Source organism: Lissotriton vulgaris, chromosome 5, assembly GCF_964263255.1.
Source record: "Lissotriton vulgaris chromosome 5, aLisVul1.2, whole genome shotgun sequence".
Taxonomy (NCBI): Eukaryota; Metazoa; Chordata; class Amphibia; order Caudata; family Salamandridae; genus Lissotriton; species Lissotriton vulgaris.
The window spans coordinates 1,520,708,481-1,520,734,399 of NC_141693.1; the positions used below are offsets into that span (position 1 = coordinate 1,520,708,481).

Below are 25,919 nucleotides of genomic sequence, written 5' to 3' on the forward strand. Positions count from 1 at the left end.
ACTACTCCTCTACCCCCCACTATGCCTCTACCCCTTTACGCTACTACCCCTCTACTACCCTACTACCCATCTACTACTTATCTACCCAACTACCCTTCTACCCCTCTTCTACCCCTCTTCTACCCCTCTTCTACCCCTCTTCTACCCCTCTTCTACCCCTCTTCTACCCCTCTTCTACCCCTCTTCTACCCCTCTACTACCCCTCCTCCACCCCATTTCTACTCCTCTTCTACTCCTCTAATACTTCTCTACCCTACTACCCCTCTACCCTACTACCCCTCTACTACCCCTTAAGCTCCTATAGTATGGAACATATGGGCTCAGCAAGGTACAGTAAAATGTCATGTGCGTAAAGAAACATCACAGCACCCTAATCTGGGCATCTCTCCGGATCCTGCTTGCCAGCAGCTCAAGAGCCACCACAAATAGTAATGGTGACAGTGGACCACCAGGTCTGGTGGCTCTCCTAATTTTTGTCTCCAGCAGCACTCCATTTACTGTCACTGGGGCCACTGAATTTTGGTATAACAGTTTGACCCATTGCAAGTAGGGCCCCCAAATCCCGTCTTCTCTAGGAACGCCCACAGGAATGGCCATTACAGGGCATCAAACGCCTTTTCAGCGTCTAATGACACTATTATCACTGACTCCCGAATCTGTCCTCTGCGCACCAGACACTGGAATACCCGCTGGAGATTGCGCTATGTCTCCCTGTAGGGCAAGAACCCCGATTGATCTGCCTTCAACCGGGCGTCCACTACCCTATGAAGCTGATTCACAAGCTCCTTCACTAAAATGTTTGCCTCCACATTCATCCGGGAATGTCTGGCCTAGGACGCACATTCCTCCCTCGGTTTCCCTCCCTTACAAATGGGAACTTCAGTGTGGGCTGCAAGTCATTCAGGAACGATCACTCATTTTTTGGCACCTATATAGTTCCCCTAGTTGTGGTTCCACTTCTACCCGGAGGCACTTGAAAAACTCAGTGGGAAAGCCATTGGTGCCTGGCCCTTCTTCATAATGGTAAGCGCCTCAGTTATCTCAGAGTCAGAGATTTCTGCATCTAGGGCTGCCCGATCCTCCTCCTAGAGTATCTGTGTCGGGAGGTTTTGGACCAATGCTGACACTGTCCATATCCCTGGTGACCTGTAAACTGTACACCTCACTCATATGAGCTGCCAACGCCCTAACAAATTGTTCTGGGGTCTCCACCAAAGACCCATCTTTGCCCTTCCGACCCCCCTGATCCATTGCTGCACTCCTCCTGCCGCACCTGCCAGACCAGCAACTTCCCGGCCTGGTCTCTGACCTCATATAATTGCTCCTGTTTTACCCAGAAAGGAGTTGTGACCTCCTGAGGGGCCAACACTCTATACTATACATTGGGCTGCTCAAACTCCACTGCCAGTTCTAGCATTGGATTGGCAATGAACACTTCCTCTAGGTCGATTACATTTTGTTCTCTAGGGTCACACATTCCTTCTCCCTTCCCCTCTTCTTGCTCACCCTGTGGCCGAACAAATGGCCCCTAATCACTGCCTTTAGAGGCCTCCCATAACACCATACCGGGAGGACACTGTGCCCTTGTGTTCCTCAAAATAACTAGTGGTCTCTCTGGACAGCTGTTTTCTGATGTCCCAGTCAGTTAGCTCCCAGGTATCAAATCTTTGTCCCCCTGCTACGCCCCCACCCCCTCACCCCACAATTTACCAGTATGACGTCCTCATCGGAAAATGATTTGCGATTCCCCTTAGCAAATAGGTCACTTATCCCCCATCACCTCTCCCCTGTCCAGATTGATGCCCGGGGGCCATCACATATTCTAATCGGTAGAAGGATATCTGGGCATTGACCATGTAGGATTATTGCCTAAGGTCAGGGTGTTGTTCCCACCACAAGTCCACTAAACACGTAGACCTTAGAAACATCGCCAGGTATGAGTCTACCCTCGGGGGTGATCTGTGCCTATGTCACCCTGTCCATCACCCCATGCACAGTCAAGTTGAAGGTCCCCCCTTACCCCCCCAGGATAGTAAGAGTGTCCGGTTGTAGGAAACTGGCTCTTGTATAATATATCAAACTATATTGTGTAAAGAGTCCAAGAGTTCCCTTATGAGTGGACAGGTGGCTTGCTATGGCAATCCCAGGGTGCTCTTCAAGAGTTAGTGTGGTTGAGCAGCCTTAGGCTTATCACAAAGTAGTGCAAGACACCCACATATGCACACAATAGTCAATAAGTAATACACACAACTCAATAAGGATATCAACAGCCATTTATATAAATAACGTATCTTTATATAAGTTTAGACATCAGAAGAAAATTGTTCAGATAAGTACTTTTTAAAAAATTCTTTTAGTTCAAAAAGTTGGAGTTTCTGTAGACTGCAATGTTATCCTATGACAGGAAAAGTCAATGCGACATTCAGGTATAGTACAGCGACTTTCTGGGAACCAATCTCCAGGAGTTAAGGTGTGTGGTAGGCAAGCTCCACGGCATCACCAAAAAAACACCACCGGCTTCACTAGGGTGGCTGAGTGCAAAGATCCAAAACAGTGTCAGGTGCCTAGTGTTACTCTATGGGGACCGGTCTACCCGTATCGAGACTGCAGGCTTGGAGTGGGATGCCAGTCGGGCTTAACCAATAGGGGAGCTTAGGCCTCACGGTGCTCGGGGACATATGGACACCTTTAGTCCTCTTCTCCAAGGCACATGGGTGACGCGTGCAGAGGTGTCCTTAGACATCTAGTTTTCTTACCGGGAGCTGTCATGATAGAGGAGGTCTGTGTGCAGAAGCTGCATGCAACATCGAAGAATTCACTGGGGCAAAACTATGGTGGACTGTCTCTGGAGGGTTGGGGGACCATGATGACACAGTTGACCCACTTCAACTCTGGCTTGAAGCGACAGGTGCAGTGGTGTCTTCAGGGGTCTGGTTCCTGCGGTCACAAAGTCCCCACAGGAGTCTTCGTTTGCCTGCAAGATGCAGGTCCACTACTTCTCGGGAGGTCTTTTGGTGCCAGTAGGCTGGCCGGCAGGGTTGGTACCAGGTTAGTTCATGGGTCTTCAGTTCTTGCAGGATGCAACTCTCTGTTACAGATCTGTTGTTCTTGGACCAGGGGCTCCCCAAATACTGAATTTAGGGGCGTTAGGGGAGTGTAGGGTAGTAGCCAATGGGCTACTGACCTTGGTGTTACTACGCCCCCTAGATGGCCACTTCCTGTTGAACGTGGGCATAATCCTGTCCCAGAATTCCTAAGTATGCCATCACAAAGAAGGCTACTTATGAAAAGTTGTGTCCGCCTCGGTTTAGCCCATCTTAATGGTGGTACTAGCCTGGGAGTGGCACGTCTACCTCACTAGCCAATTTTCCCGCCTGTCCAGGTGCCAAAGGGGCTCAGGACAAAGGGGTTCGGCTTCCTGTCTTGTGAGGGAAGCCAGATTTGCATAAGGCGGCAGCTCTTCGAAGGCTAATCAGCAGGTCAACCTGTGGAAGGGTTTGTGACACCCTCTTCCCGGACAGGCTTTCGTTCTGGGTCTCCTGAGAGCAGAAGGCTCTCACCCTAATAGGTCAGAACAGTGTCTTGCGTGGCAGGCTGAGAGAAACCAGTCCGCAATCACACCAGAACCTGGTAGGTTCCCAGGGGGCACATCTAAAGTGTGTGCATGCATTGGTAAATTCAACACTGGAATCTGTGTGGGTTCAATAGGAGATGTTTGATACCAAGCATCCCTATTTTCAGTGAAACCATCATGTAGCTGGGGAACTCGTTTTCACCAGTGTCAAGCACATGTTCTAAAATGACTTCCTTGTTCACTTGCACTGGCAGTAATGGAACTGATCCGCACAAGGGTATATCTGCTCATGAAGGTAGGGCATATCTGCTCATTCAGGTATACCCTTCTATGTAATGCCAATCTCCCTGCCGTAGGGGTGTAAGACCTTCTGTAGGGGTGACTTACAAGTACTACATGCAGTGTTAGGGGGTGTGGCACACAGGGATCTGTGTTAAATAATGTTTTCACTTTTGTCTGCATCAAAACATGCAACCTGCGAAAGCAGCCCTTCATGACTTTGGTGAGGGGTCCTTTAAGGTGGCACAATTGGTGCTGCAGCTCTTGGGGGTCCTTCTTTAGTATCTCAGTCCCTAGGTCCCAGGGGTACCATTTATAGTAGGGACTTATAGATGGTGCTAAAGGTATTGCCGGTTGGGGGGGACGAATGTACAGTTTTGGGAAAGCAATCTAGCTCTGGGTACATAGTTAGCAAGAACCCAGTGCACTTCCAGTCGAAATGACATCATTTACCAGGCAAAAACTGGAGTTGACCATGTCAAAAAGGAGTACTTTCCTACATCGGTGTCATCATTAACCAATCTCTCATCTGTGCCAGACCTTCAGACTGCAGTCCTGGCGGGAGTTACCAGGATACCAGTGTCTGGGAAGCCCATTTCATGTTCCGGAGGCCGCGGCCCTACAGTCTTCTGTTCAGTACGTGAAAGGGGGCTGTTCTCCGGACCAGTATCCCAACTCTACGGAAGCCCCTCACAAATGCAGCATTTGCCACCAGCTGTGCGGGTCCATTATTGAAGAAACCACATCTATTCTCCACCAGATGGTTTGCCTGCAGCAGTACCAGATTTGGGGCATGTCTGGAGATGCATGTTGTCACCACTCACCTCTTAATACTTCTCCGTAGACCATTGACAATCCATTAAAGAACTATCAGGGCCTTCCTCACTTCTCTCGGGAGGTGCCCCCTGTCTGTCCCTGCGCCCTATTGTTTGTCATAACAATACTGTGGAATAAGACTTTTCCCCACCATCCACTGTCAAATTAAGAAAACAGCCCAAGCCCCCAAAATGAACCTCAAAACATCCCCCACACCCTAACCCTCCCTGTGTCCTCTTGCAGTGAGTATAGAACCTCCCACCCCCCAATTCCCAAGGTGCCTGTCGCCCACCCCCCAGCACATCAGATTGCAACCTGGTAATTTTTGCTGCTAACCCACCTGCACCCCCCTCGAGCACTCCATCCTTACCTGGTCCTACATGGGTGTTCCTCTGTCCTTTCCCTTAAGAGTGATCAGCTGAATCTCTGATCTCACCACTCGGGGCTGCCGGCTAAGTCAGCCAGTTCAAGTGCTGGATAGCAATTGCCCTCCAGCCAGTGCCACACAACTCAGCTGCCGAGACAACTGTAATATGGAGCTTTGCGGGGAAAAGGAGAACATACTTTGAGTAAAATTTCCTTTTGTCTTTGCACTGATGCAGTATAATTCAGAAATATATTTACTGTGTTACCCTCAAACGTACATGGGCCCCTCAAACGTGCCACCTGCAGAATGCAGTTCCAGTCACTAAGGTTAAGCAGTATAGATATGATTGGTCTGGGCGGAGATCCAGATGCAGGCAGCTTCACTGGGACACTGCACGGTTCATCAGGTGCCTGATGACTGACTGCAGCTGTCGGATCTGTGCGCCATGGTCCTTGACTACAGGGGTGAGGTCTGTAATGGAACTTTCTGCCTCTCCTACCTACGCCGCTAGCTTACGGTGATCCGTCCTTAGGAGGCACCCCATCTTGTGCCACAGTCTCAAATTTCTGTTCAATTGCTCCCTTTGTTTCATGGGTAGCCGTTAGGTTTCGGTCAGTGTGCACCTCGAGTAGTGACCCTCTGCTTTTGTTCTGTCATCCAGCTTCGTGCCGTGAGACTCTGTCCCCTGTGCCCATTTAGCCTGCTTTGGGCGCACAATTATATCAGGTTGGTGTTTGGTCATTCCCACCAATTGGCCCCTCCTGCACGCGGCGCACAGATATGTCTCCTTGCCCTTCCTACATGGAGTCTGGGGATTTCCCTCTGCCCTCTCTGAGGTGACCAGGCCCAGTGGTGGAAGGTCCATCACCTCCCCACCTATGGGCCAGGCGGCCAGCAAAGTCTCTCCAGGTCTGGCCAGGCTCTCGGGTATTCCCTTACAGGGATCGCCTGTGCCCACCACGTGCATCTACTCTCCAGGGTCAGTCCTAGGGTGGGGTCATCAGGAGTAGCAGAGGGTGCCTCAGTACCTCCCCTCTCTACTTTTCCATCAGGCTCTGGTACGTAGGGTCCCATTCTATCTCAATCATTACCCCAGACAGGTCTCCCTGTATCATCTGAGATCCGGCCCATGCATCAGGGCCCAGAGGGTGTCACGCTCAGTTCACCGCCGCCCCACACTTCTTAGTTCTTGTGGCTGTTCCAACCCCACACTCTGAGTCTCGCTGACCCCTCTTGGGGAGTATGCAGTTATTCTTTTATTGATGCGTTCTCCGCCCGTGCTCAGGCTCACTCACCCCCATCTTCCAGACCTTTCGGGGAGCAGGTTAGGGAATAGTGGTTCTTCCTGCAGGACTTGGGAGGTGGGTAGGGGGGGTAGCTCTTTTCAACTGCGACCCCACCTGACGTTAGTTGCTGGGGTCCAGTTCATCAGGTTTCAGGGGGGGCACTCTGCTCCGCCAGGCTTCGCCTCACGTTGGGTTGTGTAGGAAATGAATGATCTATGCCCCTTGGCTTCTTCTATCCAAAGGGAGACTTAGGCCTTGTCCAAGACACCACCATTCGAAGCAAATGGGATAATCTCCCGGGGGGAAGGGCCATTATCATCCAATGACACATGCTTTGCACGAAAACCGGGGTGCGCTAAATTTGAGAAACAGATTTGATCCCCTCACTTCTTTAGAGGAGTTGGATTGACTGAAGAGTGTTGGAGTCCCTCCTAAATCCTATCCCCTTGAAAAGTGCAGTACCTATTTATTCCCCCTCTCATATTTTCACCTCATTACCACGTAATGAACACGTCTTTCACCAAAGATGTGGAGATCCTGGATAGGACCCTTGGCGAACCCATTAAAACTATCCCTACTCTAGCAAATTTGGAGGGCAGGCAGGTTAGGCCAGCATGGAGTGAGGACCCATTGGGAGCGGATTGTATCTCTCAGCAGCCTCATGACCCAGACGTTCTATATAATAGGCCTGGGCCGAATGAGGATCAAAATAAACCATGAAGAAGGCTGGAGAATAGACAAAGAAAAGCGGTGTACGTGTCACCATAGAAAATGCACCTAGAGATGAGGTGGATAAAGTAGGCTAATGAATGCCGAAATAAAATAAGATGCCCGCCTTACGTGCAACGTGATGCGTGCTTCAGAAACTGCACCGCATACTTGTTTGCGAAAAGCTGGTTCAAAATGGCCGCTTGGCATAACATGCAGCAACGTCGTATGTCCAAAGCTGGACTGCTGACTTGACAGTTGTACCGCTCAAGATGGCTGGCATGCGCGTTCACGTGATGACGTGAATGAAGACAGGCCAACAGGTATGACGTCGCCAGATTGTAGGAACGTTATCGGAGGAATTTTCTTTGGAAAATCTTGAAGAGCCGACCACAACTGAGGCCGCCACCATCATGGAGACAGCAACACAAATATATCGAAGTGTCGCTGTGGGGCTCTTGGGATGCAAACAATGACTGCAGGAAGAATATCTGGAAAACTGCAACAACTCTCCTGGCCAGCGCAACGCAGGTAAGATTGTCCCCAAAAACTGTAGTAAATGAATGACGCTGGACTCTTCAGTAAAGATGAGAAAACATCAGGTTTATTCAGTCCAGCGAAAGTGGCCAAGCCCCAACAGGCGACTTGGGCTCACATTAGCATAGCATTAGGGGTTAATACTGACAATATATCAACAGTTCTCTATATGTTTAACACAATTTACAATGCAAGAATATGATGGTCATTTCATACAATTTTAAATCATTGCATCCAAATGAATTTCGCTTGTTTTCTTCTTTAAGCATGTTCACAAACAACAATAGTTATACTTATTTCAAATTAAGTACAAACAGTCGAAAAATGCATTTAAATCAATGTACAAAAATCAAACAAAACATGCCCACCCAATGCATTTCGGGACTTCGTCAGGGGCAAATCTGAAAGAATATTGAGACATGAACCATTTATATAACTTCAACGCACAGAGAAAAGAATAACTAGAAAACAAAGTAAATAAGACCCAGACCGTAAGGTGGCCCATGCTGGGGGATTGGTTTGCCCACCCACAGGACAAACCATCCCTGTAGTGCAACTAACCTAACACGATGCCCGTTAAACATATAGAGAACTGTTGATATATTGTCAGTATTAACCCCTAATGCTGTGCTAATGTGAGCCCAAGTCGCCTGTTGGGGCTCGGCCACTTTCACTGTTTACTCACATGTTAGGCTAACATGATTCACACTAAGCACGCAACATCTTTGTAAATAATTAAGTTTTTGATAACTATAGCAGATAACAGGTGTGCATAATCCACACTCACTTCTTATTCAGTCAAGCAGCATAGGGGACACTTCTACGGCTGGCCAGGGATCAACTGCCTCTACTGAAACGTCCATGCATGGACAAACCCAGAATGTCAGTGAAGTATTCTAAAGTGACAAGGAACAGGAGACATAAATACAAGACTACACAAGCTACAGTAAGTACAACAGGTTGCCATCCAGGAAAGGCCTCTGTTCCCTTTGGGGCAGCCTCTGTAGTTTGCTGCCACCCTGCAAGTCTACTTGTGGCTCTGATCCAGGGCTCGAAAGGAGCCCCCTCTCTCTGGCCCTTAACCAACATCCGGCGCCTTCTACTTTCAATCTCTTGAGAGCCACTCCTCACCGTTGCATACCTTGTGGTGCAGCTGCTGAGGTCGCCGCAGTCGTTCCTCATCGATCGGAGAACGAGGGGTGTGTGTACTGCTGCCAGTTGGATGCCCGCAGCTCCCCCGCTATGTCATGATGCCAGAGAGTTGGATTCCGTTGGGCCGTTACAGGATTAGCCGAGCTTTCAACCCAACGGTTCGGAGCGCAAAGGCAGCACTCAACTTTCTCTGAGCTCTAAATCATTACCCTCATTTCAAGCAGAATTCGGTGCCATATGAGTTGTTTACTTGTCCAAGCCCAGTGGGTTAAATGATAGATCTGAAATGCAATCCCAAGCCTTCATACATTTGGAGCTCATCTATTCCGGTAACAAGATCAGAGTACAGCATAGAGATTGAGTGCTTATGCGAGCCAGGCTATCCGACTCTCTGGTCTTACAGGTCTCACTGTATGATGGCACTCTGATAGTGTAAAGGTCATCAAAGCTTGTTGGGAAGGGATTTCTGTGTAACCCAGCCTCCCGGTTAGATGGAAGGCTTTATGGAGTATTTGAGACGTTTACCCATCTTTTTAATCAGGTAAACTGCAGCATATTTTGGTGGCCACCATTTCAAATCTACTCTTGCTGGCATATGTACTCTCAGAATCTGCTGCTGTTAGTGTGTAAATAATTAAATGCTTTGTTCTGTTTGCAACATGATTTTGTTAGTCTCACGTATTTGTGGTTGCCAGACCTGCTTAAAATCCCTTGGATCTTCTCTTCAGGATGAAAGTTCCTGGGCTAGGCAGACCACTTTCTCCCAGGGCTAAGCCACAACCCCACCCCCTTTATTTATTTTTTTTAACTAAAGAATGTGATCATGGTTTTCATCATAGGCAACCACAATACTAGCTTCTCTACAATGCCAGTCTGAGCTTTGAAATCTTGACTCTATTATTTATTTTTTCAAATTCAAAGCACTTTAACTTAGCGAAAGCAAAGGTATCTATCTGGCCTTTGTTTTTTTTAATACAGATTTGTTATTTTTTATTTAAAAGCATTTCTGGGAGAACATGAACAAGACATCTCAGTAGCTGGTTGTGAAGTTTTAATCAACCCATACATATATACGTGGGTGCATTTGTTCATAATTAAATCATTCTTAAGCCACTTAGAAAGCAAACATATGCAATAAAAGGAATACTATCTATCAAATCTCTGTCAGTATTAAGTATCTGAACTCTAATCAACATGTTCTGCCCAGAGATAGCACCATCTATACAGTACTCTAAAGTTGTCATGTACTGAATCCTGTCTCTCGTCTCACCCAATATCCTTCATAAATCTCCTACCTAATTTCCCACCCTAGAAATTCAAGATAAAGAAATAACTATTATAACATGTGCATTGACAAATACAAAGGATAAGTTGGTTAATGTTTCCCGTCCGTTTCCGATGCACTACATGTGCGGTCTAATCCGCAATATAATCTGCTATGAGGTTTTCATGTTTTCATTGACTATATTTTTGAATTTTATTGGGTATTTTCCAACATATTCCCCACGTCTCAAAATCAGTTGTCATCAGTGTGTATACATTTTGGTACCACAATAAATTGCGTGAGATAGTGTTTAAATTTTTATTGTAGCAGAGCCATCTTTGACATAGAAGTTTTTACGTGTTGAATTTTTATGTAAAAAGGCAACAAGTTACAGTGCAATCCGAGAGAATTAGACCCATGATTAATGTGCCCGCTGTAAATAGTTGCATGTAATTTAAATTTGAATCTGCACAGGTTTTAGCCCCATCTTTCATTCTAAAAATAGGTTCCATTTTCGTAGTAGTAAACAGTTGTTAATAATGGATCATTAAGATTCCCATTTTTGCACAACGATTTTACTACATCTCCCAGTACAACATAGTTTTATTTGTGAGATCTCCTAATTAATGTGGTGGCGAGCCCGTTGGGGAAAGTAACATGACTGATCTTCACCAGTTCAATTAATGTAGTTACGTTACACATGTAACATATGTCTTAATCAAATTAACAAAGTAAATTATTTCTTTAAAAAATAAATTTAAAAAACGCTAGACAATTTTGCCCTGTAGAGATTGATCAGGTGATCAATTTCAAATCACTCTGAAACTAGAAGGTCTTGAGTCAATTGGACAGCATTGTATCCCCTTTACTAACTCTTGGAATAGTTCCTGAATCCCAAAGACTGCTCTTCATTGATTTGTTTTGTTTACAAATGAACTACTGATGTGCTATGTACTGTTCACCTCCATCTAAAGTTATGCACAGTAAGGTGTGTAAAGTGCTGTACCTTGGTCTGTAATGTGAATTGCTTTCATCTGTAGTTTTGTCTGTATATGGTAAGTATCTTTCCTTTTGTCCTTAACAGTGACACTAACACAGTGGTGGGGTTGCCAAGGCCGATTCATGAGAGCATAAGGACTCTGAAGCTGGTGAGTACCCCAAACTTTATCATGCACCGTACAAGCTCATAAGAACTCCACAAAATGTGCATACGTTACAACACTAGTTAGGAGTAGGATGGTCAGTGCGGATGGTAGGGTGTGATTAATTGCAGTAATCTATGGACTGTGACTGGAAGACCAGAGCTTAATGTCATAAACCCACATACTATCTGTCTCCCATTCTCTACCTGTGGATACCACACCTTTTAATGTTGGGACTGGAAGCTTCCTTTTTAGCTGATTATCTGTTTGGCAGGAATTATACACGCTCCAATATCTGTGTAAAATAAAAGCCTTTGTCTTGGCTTCAGCTGTTTTTCACTCTGTTCTTCATTCCATTTTGGCACTTAATGTTTATTCCCTGCATTTATTCCGCCAGCCATTACAGCAGATGATCAGCACATCCCCTGCATCTCTATGAGGAATAGCAATCTGCTACACCTTTGCTCTGTTCACCGTGCTGCCATTGAAATGTGGTTCCTTCAGAATAGTCGGTCTTTCATATGTAGTAAGGGTTACTGTATTTCAGGCAGCATACTGAGCACTCTTCATGTCAGTGTAGCCACATTACTATCCTGTGTGGTAATCATCCTTGCTGGTTCTCTGCAAGTAATCCCATTGATGGTAAACGTTTCTGGTTGAAAAGATTTCCTTGTAGCATGTCTGAATGTAGATACACATGCTTAGAATACTCCTGCCATCTGGTGATGGGCTCTGATGTTTGCAACTTGTTTCGATTAAAAAATAAAATAAAAAATCTCAAGTCACGAGAAATGGTGCGACTCCTCCTTTTGGTGTACATTGCGCATGGCCATGGACTCCATCCAGTTCTGATATGCACTGAGTGGGCAAAGGGTTCGCAGAGTCATGAACATGTTTCAGTCCGTCCCGTTTGGTTACTCTTCAGTCCTACTTCATTTATTTTGAGCTTCGATACTTCACCACAAATGGAGTTCCACACTGAGGGAGAGCACTGCTCCTGAGAGAGTTAGGCGGCGAGCTCTGAGCATGAACACCAAGCCAAAGACCCCGGTTGCCTTTGGGCTCTGATAGGTACTGGCAAAAAACCTCGGAGCCAAGCAAGTCTCCATTCAAGGGTGTTAAGCCTGAGCTTCTCCAAGAAGTCTGAGCACCATTGGTCATATTCAACTTCGGCACCAAAGGCCCCATCAGCGGCAGTGCACAAGACCCTGTAGATGCAGAAACTAGTCTTGATGCCAAATACTGCTATATACTGAAACCAAGAGTGAATCCGGCCCCTAAGCCTCCATTCACACCCAGATATAAGGATGTTGAGGCTCCAACAAGAATTGGATACCAGACTGGCTGGCCTATTTATGCACCCAGTTATAGGCAAAATCATGTTGAAACCGGTAAAGAGGAGACTGGCCTTCCAGGAGGAACAGTCTTCCAGGTCTCTCTCCTCCCAAGTCGGCACCGAAGAAACGCAAGGACCAAGCCCCTGTCCTCTTCTCTGCCACACAGTCAACCTCTACCTCCACCATCACGCCCATGCACACCAGCCCCCAATTCCTCTGCCAAAACCACTGGCTTCCATATTCAGAGCTAGTTAGTCCTTTTAGCCATTTGGACCCTTGTGACAAGCCCACTGATGATCCCTGGGATGACTATAACGTTGATCTCCTAGGTGTCCCCACTCTTGACCACTACAGAGTGAGGACCTCATCCTCCAGATGACACCACGGTATATCATGAGGTGATTCAGAGGGCTGCAGTATACCACAAAGTGGACATCCATGTGCTTGTGAAGACTCTCTCAAAATCCGAACGTACTGTCCAGTTCCTGCTCATACTAAAATCTGCCTCTGACAGTTTTAAGGAGATTATCAAGACAAGAGTAGTGAACCTGAGGATTGAGAAAAAGTTCAAAACCTCTCCTAAATGATCCAACCTACATCAAGGGCTAGGTTCCATGGTGATTCTCTGGTTACTCTCTGATGATCCATTGCATCTGAAAACGCACCTCTGCCTAGGCCTCCAGTGATGCTGTTCCTTCAGTCAAGGAGTACAAAAAGATTGACTTGGTTGTCGGAGCAGCGACCCATTGGCAGATAGCCAATTCGGTAGAGCTCCTGTCACATTATGATAGCAGCAATGGGAGGAGCTGCAAGAGCTCCTTAAAACCCTACCAGAACGGTACAGGAAATGAGGGGATTAGATTGTATCTGAGGGCAAAGTCATCTCTAACACCAGCATAAGCTGATCATTGGATGGTGCAGAATCAGCCTCTAGGGGCATCAATAAAGGTGTCCGTCTTAGACTCCATACCTGGTTCCATATCTCTAGATTGAGGTCAATGGTCCAGCAGCATCTCCTCAGGCATCTGTTGGACAGGGAGCACCTTTTCAGGCCCTAGGAGGACGACATTCTGGAAATATATAAAAAAAAATTAATAATAATAAAAACATTTGTAGAGCGCATGGTTACACTATATTCCGTGTGTCCCCGCGCTGTGGGCACAGTCCAAAAGAAAAGCAGAGATTCAAGCAATCAGCAACAGGTGGAAGTAGGAATAGCACACCTCCGGAGTTTAATTTCTCGTAAAAAGGTGAATTTTAAGTTTCTGGCGGAACCTAGTTTCCGAGGGCTCCATCGGGAGTTCAATAGGCAATGTATTCCACTGTTTGCAAGCTAAATATCTAAAGGAGTGACCTCCCATCTGCGAGGGACATGGAATTGCATACTACCAAGGGACCTCAAAATGCGTTTAGGACGGTAGATGGTCAGCAGATTTTGAAGATATACTGGGGCTTTGCTCTGTGCAATGCGGTGGGCTATACACATGGTTTTAAACACGATGCGTTCATGTATAGGGAGCCAGTGAAGAGTCGCCAAAGCTCGTTTCCCTGATGTTTTTCTGGGCAAATTAAGCATGAGTCTGGCAGCTGCATTTTGAACACATTGGAGTTGGTGAATACCTTTTGTGTTCAGACCAATAAGCAAAGAATTCCCATAGTCCAGGTGAGGAGTGACTAAGGCGTTTATCAAGGTTTTCCTTTCTTTAATGGGGAGAAGATCGAAGACATATTTCCAATGTGTTGTTCGAACGAGAGATGAGTATCCAGGTGGATACCTAAGTTCTTCATAAGGTCAGAAGGGGTGGGTGTGGGGCTTAGTTCCGGGAGCCACCAAGCCGACGACCAGATAGATGGTCTTTTGCCGATCACTAACAACTCGGTTTTATTTCCGTTAAGGCGGAGGCAATTATTATTCATCCAGCTAGCTAAGGCAGTTAGACAGGCGGAGAAATTGGCTGCCGCCTCAATGTGGCTTTGCGATAAAGTGATCACCAATTGTGTATTGTCTGCATAGGATACAATTTCTACACCGTGATTCCACAATCCTCGCAAGGGGTTCCATATAGAGATTGAACAATGTAGGGCTCAAAGTAGAGCCCTGTGGAACCCCCTTCTTTAATCACTGTGGTGTTGATTTGAACGGAGGGCAATGAACTTGGAAGCTCCCATCTGCAAGGAATGAACATAGCCAATTGTAGGCCTGTCCCTGCACTCCGACCACATTAAGACGAGCTAATAGCACGGAGTGCGCCATAGTATTGAAGGCCGCGCTCAGGTCTAATAATACTAAGGCCGCTGTCTCTCCCTCATCCACTTTTTGCCGGAGTGTCTCGGTAGAGAAGAGAAGGGCAGTTACCGTTGAGTGGCACGCCCTAAAGCCAGATTGGGAAGAGTGGAGAAGTCGACCTTCTTCCATGAATTTCATTAGCCGGATATTGACTATTTTTTCCACTACTTTCATACAGAAAGGAAGGAGTGAAATAGGCCGGAGGTTCTCCGATTGTGATATATTTAAATTAGCTTTCTTTTTTTTTAGGGATTACTTGAGCCCTTTTCCAGTCCTCGGGTACATAGCTTTCCTGAAAGGAGAGAGTGGCCATATAACCTAAATGGTTAATCAGAAATTCCATCTGGTTGCTAAAAATCTTAGGTGGAGCAGCATCAGTGGGAGATCCTGATTGGAATTACTGAGAATTGTGCTCAGTATTCAATCTCGGAGGTACCTCCAAATCAATTCAAGTGTTTAACCACTGTAGTCCTCATACTACCGTCAGGTTCTGATATAACCTTACCCGCCCCTGTCGGGAAGGATACATATATCTTCTCCACCTTCTTTACGAAGTGGTCCGCAATAGACTCACAGATCTCTTCGGAAAGAATGTCTTGGGCCATTGTCCTATTGGGCACCGTCAGTTCCTTGTATATTGAGAATAGTTCTTTGGAAGAATTCTCGGCTGACTCAATTCTCTCCCTTAAGAATTCTCTTTTCACTTTCCTTATCAGCTTGTGATACTTCCTCATACTGTTCTTATATTGGAGTTTATGGGTAGTGTCATAATCTTTACGCCATGTACGTTCAAGATCTTTACATGTGGATTTGGCTGCTTTTAATTCCTCATTAAACCATGGGGCAGATTTAGTGCGCCGTGCTGGGGCCCTGTTCGTCCATGGTGCCACTTTATCTAGTGCTGTGGTCAACCAATCTTCATAAACTTTCCAAGCCTCATTAAGGGTCCCTCTTAGCGGAGGATAGGTCTGCTGCAAGGAAAGCTCAAATGTTTCTTGGCAAAATTTATTCCAATTTCTACGTTAGGAAAATGAGGATTTCCGCGATGTTATCCCTATAGATCTACGTAAAATGGAAAATGGTACAAGGCATATAAAAAGATATGGCAACAGCAAACTTCATGGAACATCCAGACCACTCCACATAAGTCCTCGTTTTGTAAACTGCTCAGAGGGGGGTTAAGACTACCTAATCACACTCCTACTTGGAGCTGCTACCTCCAAAGGGGATGATGGACGGAGCGTTTGAGCAAATCAAACACTCACCCCCAGTCAACTGATCTGGGTTTGATCCATCATTTTTTAGCTCACTCCACCAACCCAGTTCAGACATGGCCATATGCAAATCAGTCTGACCCTGTGCCTCATGGGAACAGTCTAGCTCGAACTGCCAAGCCATGTCTTCCCTGGACCGGAAAAAAACATCCTGGGACCTGTTTCTGGCTAATCAGCTGTCATCAGTCAGGCTAGCTTGAATCCAGTGGCAAAGTGAGCAAGGGACCCATGTCTGGGCATACCCTGCCAACTCAGGGCGAACAAAGCAATACCAAAGGGGATGATGGACGGACCGTTTGAGCAAATCAAATACTCACCCCCAGTCAAATAATCTGGGTTTAATCCATCATCATTCTTTAGCTCACTCCACCACCCCAGTACAGACATGGCCATATGCAAATCAGTCTGACCCTGTGCCTCATAGGAACAGCCCAGCCCGAACTGCCAAGCCATGTCTTCCCTGGACCGGAAACAAGCATCCTGGGACCGGTTTCTGGCTAATCAGCCGTCATCAGCCAGGCTAGCTTGAATCCAGTGGCAAAGTGAGCAAGGGACAAAGCGATACCACCATCCATCATCCCCTTTGGTATCGCTTTGTTCGGCCGAAGTTGGTAGGGTATGCCCAGACGTGGGTCCCTTGCTCACTTTGTCACTGAATTCAAGCTAGCCTGGCTGATTAGCCAGAAACTGGTCCCAGGATGCTTGCTTCCGGGCCAGGGAAGACTTGGCTTGGCAGTCCGGACTGGACTGTTCCCATAAGGCACAGGGTCAGACTGATTAGCATATGGCCATGTCTGCACTGGGGTGGTGAAGTGAGCTAAAGAATGTTGATGGATTAAACCTGTATCAGTTGACTGGAGGTGAGTGCTTGATTTGCTCAAGCGCTCTGTCCATCATCTCCTTTGGTATCTCCTTACCTCCAAACAGTGACTTTAACCGGCCAACACCTCACACCTCAATCCTATCCACCTTTGGAGGAAGGGAAGATGTGAAGTTTCCTTTCTTTTTGGGAGGAGTTCATATTGGACAAGTGGGTCTTAGCCATAGTCCAACCCGCTATTACATTCAACTACCCACAACGCCTTTTAACATTCCACCCTATACACACGTTCTCAGTGAAGACCTCATCTTCTTTCGTCAGGAAGAAGTGCATGGCCTCCTACACAAGGACATTACAGACAATGTTGCCCAGCCTACATCTAGGGAGTGGCGTCTACTCTCTCTACTTTCTCATCCCCAAGATAAACAGCCTTCTCAGATCCATCCTCCACCTGAGGCCCCTCAACTACTACATCTTGTCAAACATTTTTGCATGAGAACTGTGAAGAATGCCACCCCCTTTCAACAGGGCGATTTCATGACTGCACCCGATCTCAAGGACATCTATTGCCACATCGTCATCCACATCTTACAGAGTGCTTGGAAGTGGTGGATGCATGAAATTTTCTTTTGTGATGTTATGTTAAGTAAATGGTGTTTTCATGATTGTCATACACAGGACTAGTACATCATGTTTATTCAAACAAAAGATGGTATTATTGAACAGAGATTGAGTCCAGTGGCGCATACAACCTTATACATTTCAGATTATGCGCAGTTCATTCACTCGTCAGTTAATATATACCCTGAGAATCGTTGCCTATATTCAGCATACGTGAGGTGAACTCCGCGCTTATATCTTCGCGCAAGCACAGAGAATGAACACACAGTACATTCGTACACATCTTTGAGCATTTCAGTTTTCTTACACGTTTACATGGTTTTTTACACGTTTTCTGTGTACATTCGTTTACACGTCTTTAATCATCGCGAGAGATTTTGGTATGATTTGGTAAATCTTTGTAGATAGAATTATGTTTTATTGAGCATAGGCGATTTTGACATCAGCGTTTACATTTCTGCGCAAGCTCAGAGAATAAATACACAGCATATCCATACACAATCTGAGCGGACCGGTGCATCCAGTCTTTGAGTATTTGTTATTTGACATGTGGTCATCACTTTGTAAGAGATTTTGGTACGATTTGAAACATCTTTGGGAAATCTGAATCTAGCATTATGGTCCAGGTAGTCATTTAGAAGTTTTGAGCACACACCTAAATCACGGTCGCTTTAAGAACCTCTGCTTTCAGTGACGCTTGTTATGTAAATGAGCAAAGCCTTGAGACTAACGGTTGTACGAAAAGATTTTTACCGCGACTGACTAAGTAATTGCAAATGTAAGTGCTATGCAGATTTACATCACATTCACTTAACCAGATTAACTTGATATGAGAGGGGTTCTTTATTATAATTTCATTAACAGAAGTGACGTGTTTAGAACAGATTCACTCGGAAACCGCATGCACCCGTATACCGCGTAAGTGTTTGGTATCTATGATGCATTGTATCTCTCACGAAGATACAATGTGTCTTTCTTGCTTCTCCCGTGGACGTTTTACTCATGTCTGGGGAGTGTTTTTACAATACTTAATAGTACACGCGCTGAGCATCTATAAATGATCTGTGAAACATTGTATCCCTTACGGAGACGCAATGTGCTTCTCCCGCGGACATTTTACTCTTGTCTGGGTAGCGGCTTTTAAACACTTCACAACACACACGCTGAGCATTCATAGACGATAAGGGGTATCTTTACAAAACACGATGTTGACAATGCCATCATGCCTAACCATGAAATGTGCCATTTCAACGATATTCATTTTGCTAAAATTCAGAACATTGTATGTGTCTTGTCTCACGAGTAAGTTAAGAACTCATATTGATTTATGTTCGCTACATAATGTTTTAATCCGTTACAACATTACATTTATGAGTTAATGATGGACTTGTATTGATTTGGGTTATTCATGTATCTAATTGCAGACCCCTGAGCAGGGGTCCAGTTGGACCCAGAATGCCTTGGGTTTACAAGTTTCTACAAATTAATGTTTGTTGCATCTGAGAAGATCAGATGCCAGAAGATTGTGTACATAAAGAATACATTAAGATGATTATTCAACAAAGATTGATGTGAAGATTATTTGAATATCATTTGGATATTGATATGAGGAGAAAGATAATGTTTCAATAAAAAAGTGCTCACATCTAAGGGAAAGGAGGTCCTGACCCACACAGTATTGGATTTATCTACAGGCACTGCCAGACACAGTGCAGCAGATGTCGCAGCACACCTAGAATTAATTGAAAAACTAATAGATCAGAAATATACGAGTGCACTGAGAAAATTCTGTCTTTATCATTCTTTCAGATGGCCACAGAGGGGGCAGGGGAGGGGTGATGGGTGTCCTGCCTTTCCTGAATGATTCAGGGCTGGGCTGAAAAGACCTGGGCTGCATTCAGAGTAGTGGGGGGTTTTCACTAACCTCTGAATAGGCCTGGTCTGCTTTTAGAGTATTGGGAGGAGATTTTCCTTGCACCTGAATAGGCCATGTCTGCCTTGGACAATGCTGTCTCAACCTCCTGCCAGGAAGCTGGACCAGAGAGGACAGGACTGGGTTTGACTGAGCACAGAACTTCTCTGCACCAAGTGAACAAAGGAACTTACTGTATAAATACTGGGACCCAGACCCCAGTATTTTAGATTACTGCTGAACTAAGGAACCTGCCAGGAAGAAGGGCTGGAAAAGCTGTCAGGATCAACTGCCACTTTGCTGCTTGCTCTGCTGTGTTGGCCTGATGCTTGCGGCTTCTGTCTTAGGCAGCGAAAGGACTGGAGTGTACATTCATCATCCTGCTGTTAGAGCTTTTTCCAAGAGCTTGAAGTATGGCTTGCCTCCTGTTTATGTCAGGGTGATACAAGACTTCAGAGAACTCTTTTGGAGCCAAGAAGACTGCCAAGAAGAGCTGGAGAAGCTGTGAGGAGGGACTGTCACTTTGCTGTGTGTTTTGCTCTGTTGTCCTTCAATGGCTGCTTCAGTCTTGGGCAGTGAAAGGACTGGACTGACCTTTCTGCAACTTCTTTTTGTGAGTTTCTCCAGGGGATTGAGGTAGAGATTGCCCCCTGTTCAAGAAGTCTCCGGAATGGCAAAGACTTCAAGTTCATCTGCTACCAGCCCTGAGGACTGTGTGTTTTGTGCTGCAACAGAAGAAAAAGCAACCAGATGCTATCAACGACGAGGCTGCCAACTCTATGTCCTGGAGGCACAGCAGAGGGCACCGCCACACCTCAACCCTGGTCTCACTGATGACGCCACTTGACTCCGCCACCGAGCCGCTGCTTGCACCGCGACCTGTGGGCACCGCACTCTGAACCGCCTCGCTTCACGCTGCCACCCTGGTTTCACCGATGTCGACGGTGCTCCACGCTGAAATCGCCGCCACTGCCTGCACCATGCTATGAGGGGAACCCTCATGAGTTTCACGATGCACCATCCTCATTCCGCACATTAACCTTGACCTTCCCACGCCATCAACTCCAGTTTGTCGACTGACAACAGCGCTTCAGTAACGGTGACACCGCTGCCTGTACCGTGACCTGCCAGCACTGTATCACTTCGCACCGCAACCTTGGTCTCACCGACGCCACTGGACGACCTTCACCAAGCTTTTGCCTGCTCTGCAACCTGAGGGCACTGCAGCCTCGACGCCTGCCGAGGCTGATGCTCCCGACTTCAACTGCGAGGAGTACTATCTGCAACGCGTATGACTGCAAGGGCCCGACGACTTCTGCACCGACCTCCGGAACCAATGCCGTGTCTTTGGGGCTTATCGAGAGGTCGCGGACGCCCTGCATTTCTAAAAGGTACGGTTTTGCAGGTCTTCCCTACATCGTAGCTGGCACGCGATGCCGCGGTCAGTCAGAACTGTTAGGATTTGCTTTCACAATGCCGTGAAAGCCCCAAATGGAGCTATCGACCTCAAGGAAATGTATTTTGTATATTTTTGAATATTGAGATTTCTGGTGGATTTTTTGTGATCATTTTTGGTCTTGTTTTGGATATATAAAGTATTGGATATTTTTCTAAACTGGGTGGTGTCCTTTTGTAGTGTTTTCACTGTATTACTGTTGGTTATGTGCAAATGCTTCCCCCCGGTCTCGGAGATAAGCCTGAATGCCTGAGTGGAGAAGTGTGGCTCAGGGGTTAGAGGCGGCAGACCCGGAAGCTGAGATCGGCCCTGGACCCAGGGTTCAATTCCCTGCCTCGGCGGGTCTTGGGCTCAAAAATTTCTCGGACTCGATAATTCTCGCTCCGGTGCCTTCTCGACTCACGGGTTCACACTCTGCGACTCTGGGCAATAGCTTGCTTAATCTCCACAACGGCCCCTCGCGGCGGGATGCCTAACTTTCACCTTGTGGATACCCTGCCGGGGTTATCTCACAGGGGAATACCAGGACGGGTTCCCTAAGCAAGCGCCGGGAAACCCTTTGTGGGTAGCTGTGCGCTATATAAGCTCAAATACATTTACATTTACATGCCGGTGCAAGCTACCAAGGGGGTAAGCAGGGGTTATTTTAGGAGTGTTACTCCCTCACCCTGACTACGAAGAAGGGCCCCTACTTGGACAAAGGTGCAAACCCTTGACAGCTAGAGATCCCCATTTCTAACATGGACACATCTACAAATCCACTAGTGGAGATTGCACCCCACCCCACTGAGGTCTTTCACAGGGACATCCAAAATTGAGGCGCCCGACAGACATATTTGTCACCCCAGAAAACATACAATGCTCACACTTTGCCACCAGATAATCACACCCTGAGTCCATGGGCAATACACTAGGGATGAACTGGTCAGGAATATTTGCGTAAAATTTTCCACCTCTCTTGTGGCTTCCAAAAATGGTGAGGAAACTCTGGCAAATATCACTATCCTCATTCTGGGAACATCAACTTAGGCCAGACAACCGTGGCAGACTACCCTCCTAGACATGTCCTTCAACCGTCACAAGAGGCTCCCACTCAGGCTAGTCCTTCTCAAGCAGAGGCAAGATCGATTGAGGCATCAGGATCCCAGACTGCTCAGCCTTGTGTTTTGGGCCCAATGGCCTTGAAATTGGGTACTTCAGCCTTCCCCATGGTTGTATGTCCATTCTAAAGAAGCACAATGGCCTACCACTCAGGAATGTTGTGTGGCAAAATGGAAAACATTTGTTCACCACTACATTTCCAAAATTCTGAACCTGTTAATGTTTACTATACAGGACATTATCGCCTACCTTTTGCATTTGCAAAAAGTAGGCCTTGCCAGTCCCATCTGTTACACTCAGCCTACCTACAGAACAGGGATCATTCGCCTCTTAGGAATACCAGTCATTAAGGCCATCATGGGAGGTCTCAAAAAGATGATACCCCCTAGCTTTTCTCCCCCTTCCTTGTGGAATCTGTGTAGTCCTCACCAGGCCCATGGGGCCACCATTTAAACCTCTGCATTTATGCTCCCTTCAGTTCCTATCATGGAAGGAGGCCTTCCAGGGTACTGTTCCCTCTCTTAGGCGCATTAGCAAACTGCATGTGCTCACACTCCAGGAACCCTTCATCCAAGTTCCCTGGAACCAACCTTTAATTGCTCTCTAAAGTGGTGTCACCCTTTCACTTTAATCAAACCATACAGCTTCCTGTACTTTTCCTGCAACCTCACTGTTGCAAAATGAACACTCCACATATTGAATGTGAAAAGAGCTCTTATGCATTACATTGACAGAACCAAGCCATTACGTAAATCTGATTAGCTTTTTATCTCCTTTACAAAGCATTAAAGATGGCATCCAATATCCAAAGGAGGCATAGCTAGATGGATAGTGAAATGTATTCAAACCTGTTATCAATAAATAATAAAGGTTCTGACTGCTGCACCCAGGAAACTCTACCTAGAAAAAAGGAGCAACCATGGCCTTTATAGGAAATATCTCAATAATGGATATTTGTAAGGGGGTCAACAGCTCACCATTACACACCTTTGCCAAGCATTATTGGTTAGAAATTTTAGCTAGTTAGAAGTCATGGTAGGCCAAATGATGTTAAAGACCTTATTTTAGACATTTGCATCATTCAAACACAAGCTATTTCTTATGGAAGGGACTGCTTTCAGTGTATGATAGACATGTGCATCTACAGTTACACATGCTATGAACTGAAAATGCTTCTTAACCTGTGAGCATTTGTTTGAAATGTATTGTGCTGTAGTCAAATGTGCCCTCTCTCCTTCCCTAACCTATATCTTTTGACAATCTCTTGCTTACTATATTTTCTCTTCACATTGCGCCTCATGCACCTTACTTACTTTGACACGCCATACATACTCTCACCCGCTGTGCAAAAACAATATTAACATGAAGTTAGTGCCCATGGGCAATGTACAAGAAGAAGAGGAGTTGCCCCTTATCTCGTGACTCAATATACTTCTTGCAAACATCTGAGCTGCTAGATAGCAGGAGTATGCTGAGCATAACAATCTACAGCACTACATACAACAAACAGATGTTTTCAGAGTAAGTAACCTTTTCGTTTTCACGCAGTACCTGACAGATTGTTTTTGCTGGGTTTAGTTTCATGGTCCAAGGAAGCAGTGATAAGCATCTGGTAGTTATTGCCTTTCAGTCACTAAACCCTCACCTGATCCAAAGACTTAGGTTGTGTCCATTTTCCCATCTGGACAGAGACAGCTGAGCCTTTTCGTCATTGTGGGATCAAGCCTGACACTCTTTTTCACTGTTCTGCACATTTCTTTCACTGAGAAGTTGAGCACGTCTTGTTGCAGGGATTCTTCTTAGAAACAGAGCTATGCCTGGGATTATAGAACAGAATGTAGGGACTGAGTCACCATACCACATCAGTACCTATGGGCCCAAATCAGAGTAGCTCACAGTGCCTTACCTCTCCTAACCATCCCAGAGTAACAGGTGAATTGGCAACCTAGAACACAACACTCTAGTTCCAAGGGAACTGTGGAAAGAGATGATTAACTTTCGTTTCTCACTCATGCATGTCCATAATAAGCAAAAGAAAGACACAAGGAAAGTTTACAATATTTATTGGAACTACTGTTATCTGTTATGAACCAGTTCTGCTGCGATTAGAAAACATATACAACTAAGCAAAGTAATAAACGTTACGAGCAAACTGTATACAATGAAACAATGGTAACTGATATATCTGTCTAAGCCTATCCTCACTACGAGAGCACTGAGATGTATCTGTGATCTCTGGCATTAGCACCAGACCCCATACCTGCTATTTGTAGGTGGGTGGTTCGCATTATCAATAATGTAAACTCCGTATTCGTAGCCAATGTTGGCTTTAGATACATATGCTTAGCATTATTCTACTATCTAGTGTTGGTTTCGGACGATTACAAATAGTTTTTCTTCTAATAAGCCTTCAAATCACGATGTATAGTGACGACTCCTCAGTGTGCATTGCGCATGTTGCTTGGCTCCTTTGTTGGATTTTCTTTTCCGCTATCGGGTTTGGATGCCAATGTAGCCGCTCTGGGACCCAAGCTTCATTCATCATCAATGCCTTTGCAGGTGCTCAGATTTTTCTCTCCACTTCAACACATTTCATATCCGAACAACAGCAGCTGCTGTTATTGATCACTTCACAGGGCCCAACGTTCCTCAACTTTTTTGTCTCCATTCTACAGGACTACGTCCACGAGGGATGGAAAACACGCCCTTCAACTTTTGCCCAAATTACCACGCTAAGTACTCCGGCAAGACCAACACGAAGTATGCTATCTATGTTTATCGCTCTAGCACAAAGATACCTCCTGTGAGGCATGTTTAGCATTCAGAAAACACTTTGGCAGCGGAGGGAGCATCGCTGGGCCCACACAACCATGCAGCGACGCGCAAAAGATGCACTGGATATCTTCTGGGACCAGTCACCAGACTCCAAACAGGAAACAGTTGAAACAGAGGCACAGACAGTGCCACCAGAGGTGCAGATATTGCTGGCTAGCAGTGGGGACAGTTCAGACTCCGAGCACGATTCCATACAGGGCATGTGAGTACCTCGGCAAAAGCCACCCATACCCCTACCACACCACCCAAACCGGCTTTCGAAGCCCCACGCCTTCGGGCCATGGAGGTCTCCATCAACAGGCGCACAAACAGAAAACCACTCCGCCTAGAATGCCTTTCACTAGTATTGAAAAATATAACGTATTACAGAGTGTTTTGCCGCCGGCACCGAAACAGACCACATCGACACAACCAAAGTCAAGCAAGGACTCTGAGCCAAAGCAACGTACTTCGGATCCGAAAACCGCCTCGGAACCGAAAGATGGCCTTGCTACAAAGCCTTTGGCATTGAAACGGCGCATAAGTTGTCTGCATCGAAACCACACATTCAAAAGACTGTAACCAGTGCAAAAGACTCTTAGACTTTTTCCACATCTTCGGCGTTGAAAAGCACAAGAAATAGCACAGAGGCATGGCAAAAACAGTTACAGCCCATTCTTGAGCACTTGCCTGACAAAGGACAGAAGACTCTTTGTAAACCCAGACACTGGGCAACTAGGCACCAAGCCACCACCACCTGTTACCCTTTCGCTTCCAAAAAGGTAAACACTTTTGAGGAGGACATTGCTGGACATTGCTGGCCTAAACTAACCCATCAATCAACGAAGAAATGGAAGGAAAGAGGCACAAGCCCCATTTGTCTCTTCCCCCCCCCCCCCCCTCCCCCTCCCTCCTATTTCTTCACCTGCTATTCCATCAGGGCAGACACCCTCTCCAGAAGACTTGTATTCTGAACAACCATTTTTTTCACCAAACGTATCACCTACTGGTGATAATCAACCGAAAGAATACAATATCCCTTATTTCACAGACCCACAGGGAGATCCCAAAACTGCAGGTGACCTGTGGGATATTTATTATCCTGATCCACTTTATGATACATATCCGAATATCTACCTATCCAAAATTCTTATCACCAGAGGATACATTAT

General features: G+C 46.1%; 1 protein-coding gene across 2 annotated transcripts in view; it reads left to right on the forward strand.

Annotated features, from left to right (window-relative positions):
- The window catches only part of STRIP1 (striatin interacting protein 1), a 287,397-nt gene that overhangs the window by 197,614 nt on the left and 63,864 nt on the right, over positions 1-25,919 (forward strand). For both annotated transcript variants that reach the window (XM_086923587.1, XM_086923588.1), the window contains exon 12: positions 11,068-11,131. In XM_086923587.1, coding sequence (XP_086779713.1) covers positions 11,068-11,131 — 64 coding nt within the window. The remainder of the gene's footprint in view (positions 1-11,067; positions 11,132-25,919) is intronic.